The sequence below is a fragment of the Balaenoptera acutorostrata genome, chromosome 13 (genome assembly GCF_949987535.1).
Source record: "Balaenoptera acutorostrata chromosome 13, mBalAcu1.1, whole genome shotgun sequence".
NCBI lineage: Eukaryota > Metazoa > Chordata > Mammalia > Artiodactyla > Balaenopteridae > Balaenoptera > Balaenoptera acutorostrata.
In genome coordinates, this window is record NC_080076.1 from 4,750,161 (window position 1) to 4,765,737 (window position 15,577).

General features: G+C 43.7%; 1 protein-coding gene across 4 annotated transcripts in view; it reads left to right on the plus strand.

Annotated features, from left to right (window-relative positions):
• Positions 1–15,577, plus strand: part of LOC103019441 (cytochrome b5) — an 80,233-nt gene that overhangs the window by 24,972 nt on the left and 39,684 nt on the right. For 3 of the 4 annotated variants that reach the window (XM_057526722.1, XM_057526723.1, XM_007189952.3), the window contains exon 4: positions 994–1,028. In XM_057526722.1, the coding sequence (XP_057382705.1) occupies positions 994–1,028 (35 nt within the window). Of the gene's footprint in view, positions 1–993; positions 1,029–2,886; positions 4,392–15,577 lie in introns of those variants that run through there. The other variant, XM_007189953.2, reaches the window with a different exon arrangement.

The following is a 15,577-nucleotide window of genomic DNA, read 5'->3' on the forward strand; positions in this document are numbered from 1 at the left end:
TGCTGGAAAGTAATACAGGCTGTAGCTGTGAAAGGCCGTGGCATTTGAAGGTTTCTTGGTGGGTGACAGAAGTCAGCCTGTGAGGCCTCCAGTGTCTTTTTAGAGCCTTCTTGACAGAGTTAAAGAAGGCCAGGAAAGGTGGTCCAGACTGTTATAATTTAAATGATACTTCTTATTTTTTCTTTTTGGTTGGCATGTCTTTTTATATAATCTGGGTACACTTTTACTTCACATGAGATTTGATGAAGTAACTGATGTTTTTATCGAACATTTCATTCATGCTTTTGAAGAATGAAACTTAAAGATAATGAAACCTTAAAGACAGTGATAGGTTCTGTGTATGTATAAATGATACCTGTGTTCGGTTTCTATGTTAAAGTATTTAGATGTGCGGAATATTTTAGGTAGCCTATTTTTAACATTTTCTTTCAAATTATCTAATTTTTTTCTTCTGAAAAAATGGTGAAATTAGGTATTCAGGTGAGAAGTTTATGATATAATTTTCCCTTTCAACTTTTTTTGAAGAATGCACTGAATAAGAAGAATGAATTGAATAAACTATTGTGATCTTGTTTTTTTTTTTTTTTTTTTTTTTTTTTAATGAGGATCTTGAATCAGATGCGTATGTTTTGATTGATTGATTGATTGATTGATTTTGGCTGTGCTGGGTCTTCGTTTCTGTGCGAGGGCTTTCTCCAGTTGTGGCAAGCGGGGGCCACTCTTCATCGCGATGCGCGGGCCTCTCTCGTTGCGGAGCACAGGCTCCAGACGCGCAGGCTCAGCAGCTGTGGCTCACGGGCCCAGCCGCTCTGCGGCATGTGGGATCTTCCCAGGCCAGGGCTCGAACCCGTGTCCCCTGCATTAGCAGGCAGATTCTCAACCACTGCGCCACCAGGGAAGCCCTGTGATCTTGTTTTAAAACAGGTTTTAGTCAATTGAGTAAATGTTTAGATGTTCCCTTTAACTTACTTTACTTTTTCTCTTGTGTTTCAGGAAACTCTTATTACTACTATTGATTCTAATTCCAGGTATGTGGTAGTTTTCTTTAAAAGCATTACTGTGGTCAGAAGGCTCCTAAAATCAGAGTTGGACTGGGGGCCTCTCCCCTCATCCGAGGCGCCTCTGTTGCTCCGGCTCCCGCCGTGTGCCTCTCAGTGGACAGGCCAGGGGTCATCTCCACTTAGCACCCAGACTACCCAGGGCCTTCCCTCCTCAACTGTCTGACAGCTCCGACCGTGGACAGTCCAGAGCGACCCCGGATCTCACCCTCCAGCTGCATCTACCTTAAGGAACAGAACAAATGTAGTCTCCTGTTCCCCCGTGGCAGTCCTGTGGCCCGGGCAATCTTTTAATCTCCAGGCAGACATTCCTCATTTCCTTCCTCATTTGCTATGTGGTCAGTTTCTTAAATTGTCATGATTATATCTCCCTAAGCATGGCTCAGTTTTCCCTTGTCCCTTTTCTAGGTTGGTCTTAAAATTGAACCCAGTAATCCAAGTGTAGCATGAATCACTTGTTCTAGGGACTAGATTGCTTTATTATACTTTAAGATCATAATGACATTTTTGGCAGCTCTACCATCCTGACTTGTTTAATTGCCATTATATACATCTTTTTTGGACCCAAGCTCAAAGCTACACAGTCCTGCTTATTAATTTCGCCCTGTCAAATTTTGCTGCCCCCAGGCTGTCGGTGTTCTGGTACATTCCCTGCAGTATTTCCTTATTTCTTCTTGCTTTCCCCTGAAATGTCAGTCTCCTTCTAAATGGAAACTGAAAACCTACCAAATTACAGTTGTAATCCTTTTGCAGTTTAAATCTTTATTTTGAACTTGATCTTTGAATGGGTTGATATGTGAAGAATATTAAAGGGTAGAAACTTTGACAGAAAATATATACGTAGCTGTTACCAGCTCTTTATTCAGGTTCTAAAACCTATACATTAATTTCTGTTTTCTAAGAAATTATAGGTTCAAATCTGTATTGAAGATCATCCTAACCCTGCCCCTGATATCATCTGTCATTTATAGTAGATCAAAAATTCTATGCATCAGGACTGAACAGTGTGTAAATTAGGGATTTTTGTGAATTTACACCTATGGACCACAGATTAAATAATTTGGGCATGTTGTTTATTAACACGTTAAACCTACTACACACATGTAAAGAGTAGATTTTCAAAACAAAATCACAGAATGTTGAGCTGTGGTGCTAGTAGCAACCGTAGTAATCCCATGCTTCAAACTCCTTAACTTTATGCTCAGGAGACGTGATTTGCCCTTGGCTATAGAGCTTGCTGATGGCTCTCTTGAAATGAGAACCTTGGTCTTCTGGTTCTCAGTTCAGTGCCATTTTCAATTCTTCACTTACGGGTGTAACTAGAATAAAACCTGCTAGGAATATTCACTTTCGTGAACTTGTGATGTATAACCCAGAGTTGATGTCTTTTCGATAAGTCACTAGTTCTAGGTGGCATCTGTTGGGGAGTGATTCATAGCTCTTTGTACAAGTACATAGAAACAGATCTAAATGGAACTGGGAGGACCTTAGTTTTCTTATAAGGCTGGAAGGACAGACCAGTTGCCAGTATACCAGGACATGTGTTGTACTCACTGCACTTTCAGCAATTCAGAGTTACCTTTTCATCCAAAAAGGTTAGAGAGGTAATAAAAACATGCCATGGTGACCAGGACAGACCAGTTGCCAGTATACCAGGACATGTGTTGTACTCACTGCACTTTCAGCAATTCAGAGTTACCTTTTCATCCAAAAAGGTTAGAGAGGTAATAAAAACATGCCGTGGTGACTTCCATGGTAAAGAGAAGGAGCACAGTCTCGAGTCCCCTCCTTCGAACACCATGCAAGCGTCACTGCTGTTTCTTTCCAGCTGGTGGACCAATTGGGTGATCCCAGCCATCTCAGCACTGGTTGTAGCCCTGATGTATCACTTCTACACATCGGAACACTAAACACGTTCTCAGAAGCCAATGGAAGAAAAGACTGCTTTGGTCTGGGGAGAAAGAAGCCACCGTTAACTGCTTCAACTGACAGAACCCTTCACCTGAAAATGATTTGAATACACCTGTTTTCCTTTCCTCCTACATTAGACACAAAACAAACCGAAAAGAACTGTTCTTTCTACTCCTGAACTTTTAGAGTATGCCTTTTTATTCATCAGCTTTGTTTTGATGTTCCATCACTATGTCATTTGCTTATTGTGGGCACAATCTTTTAAAACATACCACTGTGTTTGGCTGTCTGTTTGATATGTAGTTGTCTTTGATGTTTGGAATCTGATTATTTGGCAGTCATTTAATGTGCTAATCTTTCAGATCCAAGTTGTCTGTCTGATGTGAGTAGGGGTGTCCTTGGATCTCTTCTTGTGCTGCTTCATCTAATTGAATAATCAGGTATTGCATGTTTCCAATGTAGTTTTTTTTTTTTTACAAGGAAATTAAGGAAGGCCCAGAAATAATAGCTTAAAGATTTCTAATAATTGTTCTACTTGAACAATCATATAGATGATAAAAAGAGAAAGTGGCCTGCAAGACCTAGAAAAGATACTCCATCTTTTCTTTGATTGAAAACACCAGCAACGTCAACAAAAGCCTGTGAACCATGAGAGAACATTACCACTGTCCCTTCTCTCAGCGTAAACATGTCATTCCGAAGAGATTCTCAGTTATACAGGTTCTCAGGTTTTACAGACCCCTCCTTCAGAGGTGAAAACTGTTTACGTGCTCCTGTAAAGAAATGGTGATTCCCTAATTTGTAGAAACACACATTTGAAAGAGATTGTGGGACATTTGGGATCTGATTTTTGAAGAAATTTAGCTCCGGTGATGGGCCGTGAAGAACTCTGGTGTGGACTGATTCAGTCATCCCGTCTTTGTTTATTATTCTCTGCCCAGCGCTTTTTTCTTCAAATGTCGAAACTTGAGAGATGAATTTATAGACTCGAAGTACTTTGTAGTTAGCGATGATTGTCCATTGGCCTGCTAGCCGACTGACGAGCCATGGAGTTCTTCAGGAATAACTAAACACATTGGAAAGGAATTTGTTTAAATTACAGAGCATAGATTTTTATAATCAATGACATGTATCACCCTCTGCCTTTTTTGTCACTGGAAGTTAGAGCGAATGTAGGAGGGCAGTGGGGCAGCTGTCTCTATCACATGGGAAAATACCTTGCAGAGGAATCCTTTGTTTAGATTTTAATAAACATAAGCCTGGAACAAAATCATGCCTCTTGTAATGGACTTGAAGTGCCCGACACATCCCTCTGCGTTTTGATACATCGACAGATGAGTCAGCAGGCTCTGCTGTAACGTGCTGTCATGACTGTGTAATCATGGATAGGTCAGTAGCTAAATAAAAATGACTGTGGGACCTTCACTCTGCTTTTTGATGCTACCGTATCAAGGATATCCATGTCGAGTTCCACAGTTCTTCCTCTAAGATAGGAGAGCAGTCGGTTCACTGCTCCGGGCGTGGTTTTCAGCATCATTATGAAGGGTGTGTCTGGAAATAAACAGTACAACCAAAGGGATTAAGGCAAGAAATTAGTGCCCTGGTGAGCGTTTCTGCATCTGCGCTCTCCCACTCCCCCACCCCACCGCGCCATAGATAGGGGCTCTGCAGGTTCCTCTGAAGCTTGGAATGAAATGACCACCAAGCTTGCACTCCTCTCCCTGGCCCACACGTGCAGTGAATGTTTGCATGTCCCCCATCTGGATCTCTTAGAGAAGAGCTTGCTTTAAATTTGGATGAGCTACTTGGTGTGTGAATTTTGAACAAAGCAAATCGTACAATAATTGCGAATTTACAGTTAAAAGCCATGTCCTATCCTTGTGCAGAAATCTCTGTGAGGCTGGGTCGACCCAGCCTCCAGGCTCCTTTCTGCTTTTCTCTGACTGCGTGTGTGTTCACTGTCACCTTATCTGGAGGCCCAGTTTGGTTTGGCTCCATATCAGGGTGGGGAGCTCTGGTACTTGAGATAGTCCAGCATTGCTCTTAGGGATCAGGGTCCACTCCTGTGCCATCGGCATTAGCAAGGACAAGCTTTCATATTGTCCCTGCTCTCAGCGAGCCTTACCAAGTTCCTGGGAGGAGCAGGCATGGAAGAGAAGACATCGTGGTGGGGATCGGGCTGGACTTCTATGTCTGCTGTGTCCAGCTGCTCAAAGGCTGGGCAGGCTGGGGGAGGGGCCACAGGCGAGGAAGATGTTTATGCAGGAAGCTTGGCGTCAGTCTCAGAAACAGTAGAAAAAGATAACAAGGGATTCCCGTAGTGAGTGGGGGAGGGGCAGAGGGTTCATCTGGAGGCACGTTTTGTAAAAGATCAACAGATGTTTGAGAAGTTCATCGATCACGAAATCATTATGTAAGTTCTAAAACTAAATCACAGTCTTATATGTTTTTTGAATGTCAAATGTGAACATTTCCATCAAGATAGAAAATGAAGCCCCAGTTGTAGGTGGGAATGATGCACCTGTCAGGGAAAGTCCTAAAAAAATGGAGAAATAGGCAACCCTTGTATTCCTCCTTCTCTCTACTGTTGCCTCATGCCCAGGTATCTCTACCTAGTCACTCCTTTTTCCTACTAAGGCAGGTGACGCAAAGAATCCCATAAGTCATGAAATTCACTATGAACCAAACAAAGCCCATGTGAAGTTTCGAAGTAGAATTTCTTAAATAAAGGCTAGTTGTTTTAAGGAGGGTGGGTGGGCAGCAGGTCTTTCTGATCCCATGGGTGGTCTCTCCACATCTGGTGGTATTTGGCATCTCAAGGACCAAGCTGAAGTTGACTCAAGGTTTCAGGGTGGCCTTGAAACAGTTATACTTCCAGGGGTGGGGCTGTGGGTTGACTCCACCTTCATCATTCCCTTTAAAGAAGAAAGAAGCAAGTGAAACAAATTTGCTTGTGTCTGCAGCGTAGGTCCTCCAGGAAAACGATGCCAAAGGTGCAACTGCAAAAAATTCACCTTCAATCCAAATTAATTTAAGAAACCATTAAAATGACATGTTGTCATTTTTAGATAAGAAAATTCTGTTTGTTTTAATATTCTTGGAGCCATGGGGGAATTCTAGAAATAACTGAACAATTAGAAGTTCTGGTAGAAAGAATTTAGCTGATACTTTTAAGTAACATTTATCCTGTGGTGAACATTCAACAACTTTGAAAACTCTTGTTTCATTGTCCTAATATTTTATTGATAAACTGAATTTATTTCACCTTTATGATTATGCTTGTCACGTCAATAGCTCTTCAGGGAGAAGTCATTTGAGTATTGTCAGATGGAAATATTTAATATATAAGTAATTGCATTACTTTCACATTTGTTTTCTCAGTTAACCAGTTCAAGAACAATAAAAGATTCATAATTATCTTGGAAGAAAACATAGGCATAGTTCTTTATGATTTTGGAGTAGGCAATGGTTTCTTAGATAATGATACCAAAAGCACGAACTACAAAAGAAGAAATAGATAAACTGAACTTCTTCAGAATTAACAACTTCTGTGTTTTAAAGGACCCCATCAAGCAAGTGAAAAGACAACACACAGAGTGGGAGAAAATATTTGCATATCATATTTAATGAGGAAATTTTGAAGAACTCTTACAACTCTATAAAAAATAATAACCCATTTGAAAAATTGGCAAAAGATCTGATTATACACTTCTCCAAAGAAGATGTTCAAAGCCAATGAGCATGTAAATGAATTGATGTTCAACAGCATTAGTCATTAGGAAATGAAAGTCAAAACCACAATGACATAGCACTTCACACCCACTGAGAAAGCCATAATACAAAAATCTGATGATAGCAAGGGTTGACAAAGATGTGGAGAGATTGGAACCCTTGTGCATTGCTGGTGGGAATGTAAAATGGTACAGCCACTGTGGAAAACATGGCAGTTCCTTAAAAAAACATTCCTATGATAAACCATAATGGAAAAAAGTATTTTTAAAATGTATGTATAACTGAGTCACTTTGCTGTACAGCAGAAATTAACACACCATTGTTAACCAACTATACTTCAATTAAAAAAAAGTTAAACATAGAGTTACCTATGACCCCAAAATTTGATATGCTCAAGAAAATTGAAAACAGGTACTGATACAAAAACCTGTGCATGAATGTTCACAGCAGCATTATTCATAATAGCCAAAAAGTGGAAACAACCCAAGTATTTGTTCATCAACAGATGAATGGATAAAAGATGTGTTATATTCATGCAATGTTGAATTATTTGAGAACAAAAAGTACCATGCGTGTTACAACATGGATGAATCTTGGAAACGTATGCAAAGTGAAAGTGTTACCGAACCCAGGTCCGGTTGCTCAAGGCTCGAAAGCCAATTCTTGAGAGACAAGTGTTGGTAGGAAAGGAAAGGTTGCTTTATTTCGGAGGCCGGCAGCCCAGGGAGAGGGTGGACCACTGTCGAAGAACCAACTCCCGATGGCTGCTCAGGAGACAGGGGCTTTTAAAGGGGAGTTTCAGGGGGAGGGAGGGAGCAGAACAGCACAGTCTGTTCTGACAGTCATCTTGAAACCAGTAATGTGGTGGTCTGATCAGCGTCACCTTGGTTGTTTTAAGTACGGTTAATCTTTAGTTCCAGGGTTTGTCCCCATTTCTTTGAGGCCAGTTCTCGGAATTGTGGCAGCTTTTGTCATGGCTTCTGTTTGGTCATCATGTGGTCATCCTCCTCGCCCTGGTGGGGGCTTCGGTATCTGCAAAACAGCTCACAGGATATGGCTCAGAATATTATCTATAGCCCTTAAGGAGGAGCTAAAGGTTCTTGACTATGCTTAATGACTAAACTATTATCATTTGGTCTCCTTTGACTGTTTTCCTTTGTTTCTGCATTTTCTCACTTCTTTGATTAAACTTATTCTTTGGCTAAAGTTTTTCCACAGACAAAAGGCAGGCTGAGGACATGGCGGGGGGACAAGGACCATAGCGTCCCGCTCTGTTTCGAAAGTAGTCCCGAAAGGCCACATACCGTATGATTCCATTTATATGAAATGCTCAGAATAGGCCGTGGTTGCCTAGGGTTGGGGAGAAATGGGGAGTGACTGCTAATGTGTATGGGGTTTCTTTTGGTGGTGATGAAAATGTTCTAAAATTGATTATGGTGATGGTTGCCCATATCCGTGAATGTACTAAAAAACATTGAATTGTATAATTTAAAATGGGCGACCTGTATGGTGTGGGATTATACTATAGTTCAATAAAGCAGTTATTTTAAAAATTCAGCACAAAGTAAACATCCCCTACCCCCAAGAAATTGGTCTTCTCCTGTGTTCATTGTCTTAGAAGCATCCGCCCAGTTCATGCCAGCAGTGGGAGTTCCTCACATCCCGCTCACCCACATCACTTCCTGAAATCAGCACTCTGTTAAAAGTGGCCTCCTGTAAGATGTGGGATGTGAAGCTAGAGAAGGGACTCTTGCTTTTTTACTTTATATTTTGTCCTCATATATTATTTGAATGAAAGTGTATGACTTTTGCAATTAAAAATAAGAAATAGCTCTAATGGTCTGTCTACTCTCTACCCAAATCCATCTCCCTTCTGCACCTCCAGTGTCACTGCCTTAGTTCAGGCCTTCAGCTCTTCTAAATTTTTGCTGCAAATCCTCCCTGGCTTTTCCCATCTGGATCTGTCCATGCTGTTATTTCTGTTCCATGGTGTATCTTTTAAGGCTTGTCCAATTCCTGGGACATAGGAGGTGTCTATTTGTTAACTGAATAACTAAACTAATAAATGACTGAAGTCCCTTAGCTGGTCTCCCACCTCACATCTCTATTTCTAATCTCTTATTCCCATTATCGGATTATTTTTACTAAGACACCACTTTGATATCACTCTTGGCCAAAAGCCTTGGCGATAACACCAAGTCCAAGGTGGTGCTGAAGGTACTTGGCAGACTGCTCCTCAGCCTGTAAGGATATTGAGCTTTAAGAACTGCAGCCAGAAGGCTGGCTCCCAGTTTCGTATATTGGAGTACAGGTGCGTTTAGACTCTAGTAGTTTCTCAGCAGTGGCAAGAGGCGGAGAAAGACGTTATCTGACAAGCCCCTGATATTCTTAGCATGTCGGATCCTGTTAGCTGGTGAGGCTAGGTTAGTACCTAGACCTTGGAGCCTGTCCAAAAATGGAGGGCGAGGGAGGGTGGAAGGTTATCAGTTGCAAACAGGAAGGAGGGCAAGGCTGGTTACACACCCAGAGGTCAGGAAAGTTCTATGCTCTTGGAGCTGAGTCTGATTAACTTCTGCTAGTTACTCTTTATCTCTGCTGAGCTGCAGTATCTCATGACTTCAGCAAACCTGCCCCAGACCTGAGCCTGTAGACTCTTCCAAGCTGGTAAAGTTTACTTGGCAGTAAGCCCAGTCCCTAAAAGCCTTCCTTTTAACTAAAACCTGTAGGCTTTAGGGGCCCCAAGTGACACTCTCCTCCTGGGAACACAGTGATTATTTCAGCATTCAAGACTTACCACTGAGGCCAACAATAACTAGAGAAAGCATATTTCTCTTTCCTCTTGGTGTGAACTTGGTCACTGATTTACCCCTAGACACTGAAACACTGACTAACTCGTAGGAGAATTCCCAGCAGATACAACTAGGAGCATCTCTCAGTGTTTTTGGCTAAAGTTTTCATATATTAGAACAAAATCCTTTTAGGGAAATCATGGGGTTGACCATTGCCTTTATCTCCAATGCTCTTCATTGCTTGTTATTTTTCAGAATCATCTCTCCTGGGCATTATGCCCCTTCTTGGTTGGTTCTCTATTTTTCAAGTTCAAACTGGATTCCATAACCCTTTCATTTCTCTTCTCATGAACCTGTTCCCTTCAGAGCCAATGTGTGGCCCTTTTCACCTGTGCCCCTCTTCTGTTTAAAGCTCTCCCCCGCTGAGGGATTACAGAAGACCTATTCTTCCTCAGTTTGCTGAGTCATGCCAGGGGAAAACCAAAACAGCTCTGATGCATTACATCTTTATAAAAATTAATTCCATAATGCTCATAGGATTTCCTTTCTTTCCTTTTTGATTTTGGGTCGCCTGTCTCCTCTTCCTATTTTTAGAATGTAGTCGAAGCCCCTTTAACTGTATGGTTAGATGGTTGATTACTCAAAGTTGGGTAAAGTGGAACGTCATCATCATGTTTTTTTTAAGTTCATTCAAATGTTCATTCTTTTGTCCAGTGCTTTTGTTTGAGAACAGGTCCATTACATTCAATTAAATATTGTAATTGCAATTATAGATACAGCTACGATAAGCAGACTGGGAACTAACGCAACTGATAAACCTACATTTAACTAGTTAGAATTGGGATGTGCAGGCACTCAGGAAGGCAGACTCAGTTGAGCGTATCAGTGTGTCATGGGCGTTGGTTAAGTATTTCAAAGGATGAGGAAAGAGACAATCTGGTGACTAGATTCAGTGGAGATAGGTTGATAGAGCTCCTACTATAATTTATACTGCTGAATCTAGCCTATTGATTCTCACCCATCTCAAGCTCAAATTGTAAATTTTCATTTATAATGTGTGTTGGTGTTATGTGCATTCTCATAATCAACTGCCATCCTGTGACAGCAGTAGTTATCTGTTAGTGGGAGAAACCCAAAGGAAAGAGCTTTCTAGTAACTTCTGGCCCAGCTGAATAGCAATTAGGCTTAAATGAGTGGCACTTGAAGTTTGGAGCAGCTGATTTCAACTTTAAAAAGCAGCTCCAGCGGTTGTTAAACTCCCAGAAATTACATGAAATGTCCTGTTCATGTGCATGTTTTTCTGAGAAGGGTACTAGTAAGTTTTCTTAAATTCTTAAGGGGTCTGTTATTCCCCAAAGATCAAGAGCCACTCGTTACATAAGTGTAAGAATGAAGGAAAAAGTGTTCCTCTTCACTTCTCAACTGTTGCCTAAAATCCATCCCCCAACTATGCATTGGGCTCTTGCTATGAGCCAGAACCATCTGGGCCTGGGGACCCAGCCCTGACCAGGACGCCACAGTCCCCGCCCTCGGGAAGCTGCATTCTGGTGGGAGGTGTGCAAATAACGGGTAAATAAAGAGACATGCGTGGAACATCAGTCAGTGAAAAGTATTATGAAAAGAGTAAAGCAGGCCCTCTAAAGGGAAGAGGAGTGTGATTTTAATTAGGTGATTAGGAAATCCTCTGTGAATCGGAGACATCTGGGTGGAGACCTGAAAGAAGTGAGGGAATGAGCCATGCAAATTTCTCACGAAAAGCATCCCCAAGATCAGGGATAGCAAGTGCAAAGGCCCTGAGGCAGCAGGGTGCCTGACATTTGAATAAGAACGAGGAGGCCAGCCTGGCTTCAACACACATGATCTGATTTACGTTTAGAGGGATCCATCTGGAGATTATATGGGTGGCCAAGAGCAGGTGCCTAAGCCTAGGAATAAATACATGTATTTATGAATACATTTCTATGTATCTAAATTTTTCAAAATGGGAATTTTAAAATTATAGTATTACTTTTATAAATAGAAAAATGAAACGACATATAAATCAGAAATCTATAAAAAGAAAATTTTAATTGATGGCCAGCTAAACATACCTGTGATTACCATTTCAATATATATATTCTTCCAGAATTATTTCTCACATTCCTTTAGATAAGTGGAATCACAGTGGAAAGATTTTTTTCACTCAACAGTAAATTGCAGAACTCTGTCCGTATCAAAAAGCAAAAGGCTTCCTCATTATTATTATTTTTTTTTCTTTTGCCTTCTGTTTTTCTTCTAGTCACTTTTTTGGCTTCCTCATTATTGAATGTGATCCATTATGTACTATTATTGTTTTTATTGTGGTAAAATATACATGTATTAATTTTTAAGGGAAATTAGCGAGGCCTGCACCCTGGCTCCTGAACATGTGTTCTGTAGACCAGCAGCAGCAGCAGCAGCAGCAGTGAGTCTGTTAAATGCAGACTCTCAAGCCCCACCTGAGAGATGGAGACGCACTGGCCTCAGTGGGGTTGACCAGGAGGCCTGCAGAGGAATAGCCCTCCCCCACCACCCGAATGGGGTCCTCCCTAAGGCCCTGTCTTGTGCCGTCTTCTCTTCTCTATTCATGCTGCTCAGAGGAAGTCGACTGTTGTTATGACTTAAGAATAATCTTATGACGCTGTACTTTCATTCTGAATCTCTTAACCAGAGACCATCCATCCATCTCCAGCAGATTGAGAAGTTTCCATATGTCAGTTTTTGTAGGAAGCCCCAAGGGTACATTTGAACAAGTGGGAGGAGTTCCAAGGGGCTGGCTTGGGCATCTGGGTGGTGGCCATGCTCTCCAGTCAGGTTGGAGACACAGGCTGAGCCATCGCTACAGATGGTCACTGAAGCCACTGATTGCTTGGGATCATCTGGGAAGAACGTGTGGAGTGAGAAGGTGGGACCCGTGTGAGGTCAGGGGAGGCCTGGGAGGAGGCTGAGCAGGAGGGGGGCCAGGAGAGGGCAGGTCACAGGCGTGCAGAGCGCTCAGCGTCACCAGTGTCCCCCAGGGGTCACGGATAGTAGCAGGTGCTGCCCTACTAACACCTGTGTAGGGCTTGCCACAGGCCAGGCACCCTCTGAAGGGTGCTACATTTATGACCTCACCTAATCCTGTAACACACACAGGAGGTAGAAACCTGCTATATCTCTGGGTTAAAGATGAAGCAACAGAGGCGGAGAGAGAACTCTCCCAAGGTGACCAACATTTGACAAAGCCGGGACCCAACTCCTGCAAGCCTGGCCCTGAGGTCCGTGCTCTGAACCAGTGTGCCAAGACTGAGACTGAAGACTTCCCCTAGAACAGCAACAGAACAGTCGTGGCAGGCCTTGTGGAGAGCAGCTCCCTGGAGAAGAAGGGGTGGGAGCGGGTCACAGATGGAAGGGAGAGACTGCTTGTCCAGAAACTTGGCTGTGAGAGGAGGGCAGGGAGGGGGTATTAGCTGGAGGGGCTGGGCAGGGGGTGGGGGGATTTTTGCTTTGTTTTAACTTAGAAGTGGGAGATATGAACACATGTTTAAATGCTGGGAGCTGTGTATAGGCAGAGGTTGAGAAAAGGGCTGACTGGTGGCCACAGGTCCCTGGGTGAGCTCAGCCCTGGAGGAGGGCTTTCCACTGTGAAAGGGCCAAGGAGGCCAGGATGGGAGATAGGGAAATTGGAATTTCATGCCTCTTGTCTTCTGTTTTCCTGAAGTCATGTGAGAGACAGAGGGAGGTGGTGGAGGAGAAAAAGGAATAATAATAATGAGGAATAAAAGAAACATTTATTTGAGCCAAGCTGAGGACTGTAGCCCTGGGGAACACAGTTCAAGTGCTTCTGGTAACACGACCCAGATCTGACTCTTAGGAGACCAGCCTTGTCATTCTCAGCGATGTGATATGGGTAGGATTGACCCCACTCCTAAATCTAGTATGAACCCAGATTTGCTTGAGCTAAAAAATTCCATCTCTTGGCCATATTGGGAAGATATTTTGCTCTGTCAGAACCAAGGAGGCAGAAGAGCTGTTTGCCAGTGTTCACGGGGAAGTGAAACACCTTCCCTCCTCTGTGTGTGCTGTCAGAAGAGACCATCTCTCCTCTCCTGGATGATAGGGTGTAAAGATGTATGTCATGGACTGCCGCAGCCATTTTGGCACCATGAGGTATTTTGGGTCCTACTGGGGTGGGGACTCATGAGGTCTGGGGATGAGCCTGTCGTCACGAAAGGCAGATTGGAAGGACTGGGAAAATCTGAGTTCTTGTAGACACTGACTAAGCTGCTGCATCATGCGTCTCTTCCAGATCATGGGGCATTTTTTCAGGTCGGAAGCCTATAATACTGCTGATAAATTTACAAATGTTGACTTGTAAGAATGGCAGTTTCTTTTATTTATTTATTTATTTATTTATTTATTTATTATTGGCTGTGTTGGGTCTTCATTTCTGTGCGAGGGCTTTCTCTAGTTGCGGCGAGTGGGGACCACTCTTCATCGCGGTGCACGGGCCTCTCACTGTCGCGGCCTCTCTTGTTGTGGAGCACAGGCTCCAGACGCGCAGGCTCAGTAGTCGTGGCTCACGGGCCTAGTTGCTCCGCGGCATGTGGGATCTTCCCAGATCAGGGCTTGAACCCGTGTCCCCTGCATTAGCAGGCAGATTCTCAACCACTGCGAAGAATGGCAGTTTCTTTTGGTTCAACCTGCGAGTCAACATTCATAACCCCCCTTGGCTGTCTAAGTCAGTCTGAGGTGAGTTGTAGCTAAGACAGGTTGGAACTCAGAGCCATGCCCAGAGAAGGAGAAGCTCACCCCTAAACCCCGGGTGCTGGCTGCTCCAGGACGTCTCTGTGGTGCCACTGCTGCCACCGGTTCCTCTTGCTGCTGACACCTGGCCAGTACAAGAGATGCGTCTGTTTGCTGCTGTAGCAGCGATGGCCACGGCTGCTCTGATGATGCCCAAGGGACATAGATGTGGGGCGGGCTTGGCTTAACCGACCCCAGGTTTCCATGAGCCCCAGCCCGGGAGGATTATGATTTGGAGCAAATCCCAGCTCAGCACAGCCAGTCAGAGTGAGTTCACGCACAGGAGTCCCCCTGCGTTTGGGGAATGGCCGCAGGCTCAGAGGGTGAGGAAGACAGACACCTCTCTTTGAGAGTCACAGGCTCTGCTGTGAATGTTCCCTCCTCTTAAACATCAGTGTGGCTGAAAACAAGTTCCTTCCGTAAATGTGGATGGATGGTGGGACCTCCAGGTGCCCGCCGGATGGATGGTGGGACCTCCAGGTGCCCGCTGGATGGATGGTGGGACCTCCAGGTGCCCGCCGGATGGATGGTGGGACCTCCAGGTGCCCACAGATGTCTGAATTTTTAACTCAAAGTGAATATTTGGGAATAGCCAGAAGGGATTTTGGTGTGGCGAGGTAAGTCGGACCGATGCCAGTTTTGCAGGCTGAAGGAAGTTCTTCCAGGTTAGAATATGCATGCTTTAGGCGGTGGATTTTTCCTGCTCGTGGTGCTCAGTAAGCCGCCGGCTTCTCTTGAAACCATAGTTCATTAGTATCAACCCAACATGTTTCATCAGGTAGCAGTCATTTGCTTATGTGAGGGAGGAGGAATCCTAAGTCAGCGTTTGCATACATGCGCTTCCTCCATAAAGTGTCTGTTTGACTCATTTCTCCTGACGGAGCCAGCAGGAGCCTGGGCAGGTAGGGCCACCCTGCTGGGACCTGTGCCCTGGGCCTCTTCACCTCCTGCCCCCCTGCCCCTTGCTGGGGTAGGAGCTGGTCTCCAGGAGGGACAACGCTTGCTTCATAAGCCAAAGAAGGCAAATCATTGGCTTTTCTCAGTCCAGCAAAGGTTAGTGAAGGCCTCTAGCACTTCTTGCTTTCCCACTCATCAAAGAGTAACTTGAACACAACGATGTGATGAAACACATTGCTGACAAAGCCTCAGAGCCCAAAACTTTCAAATAAAAGGTTCTTTGATTTTGTGGTTTCATGGGTCTCTTCTCAAGTCAGGGAGGTTTAATTAGCTCTGTTTATTAGTCGAAGATGGTTGCCTTGCTGTCGATGACATCAGTTAGTCTGT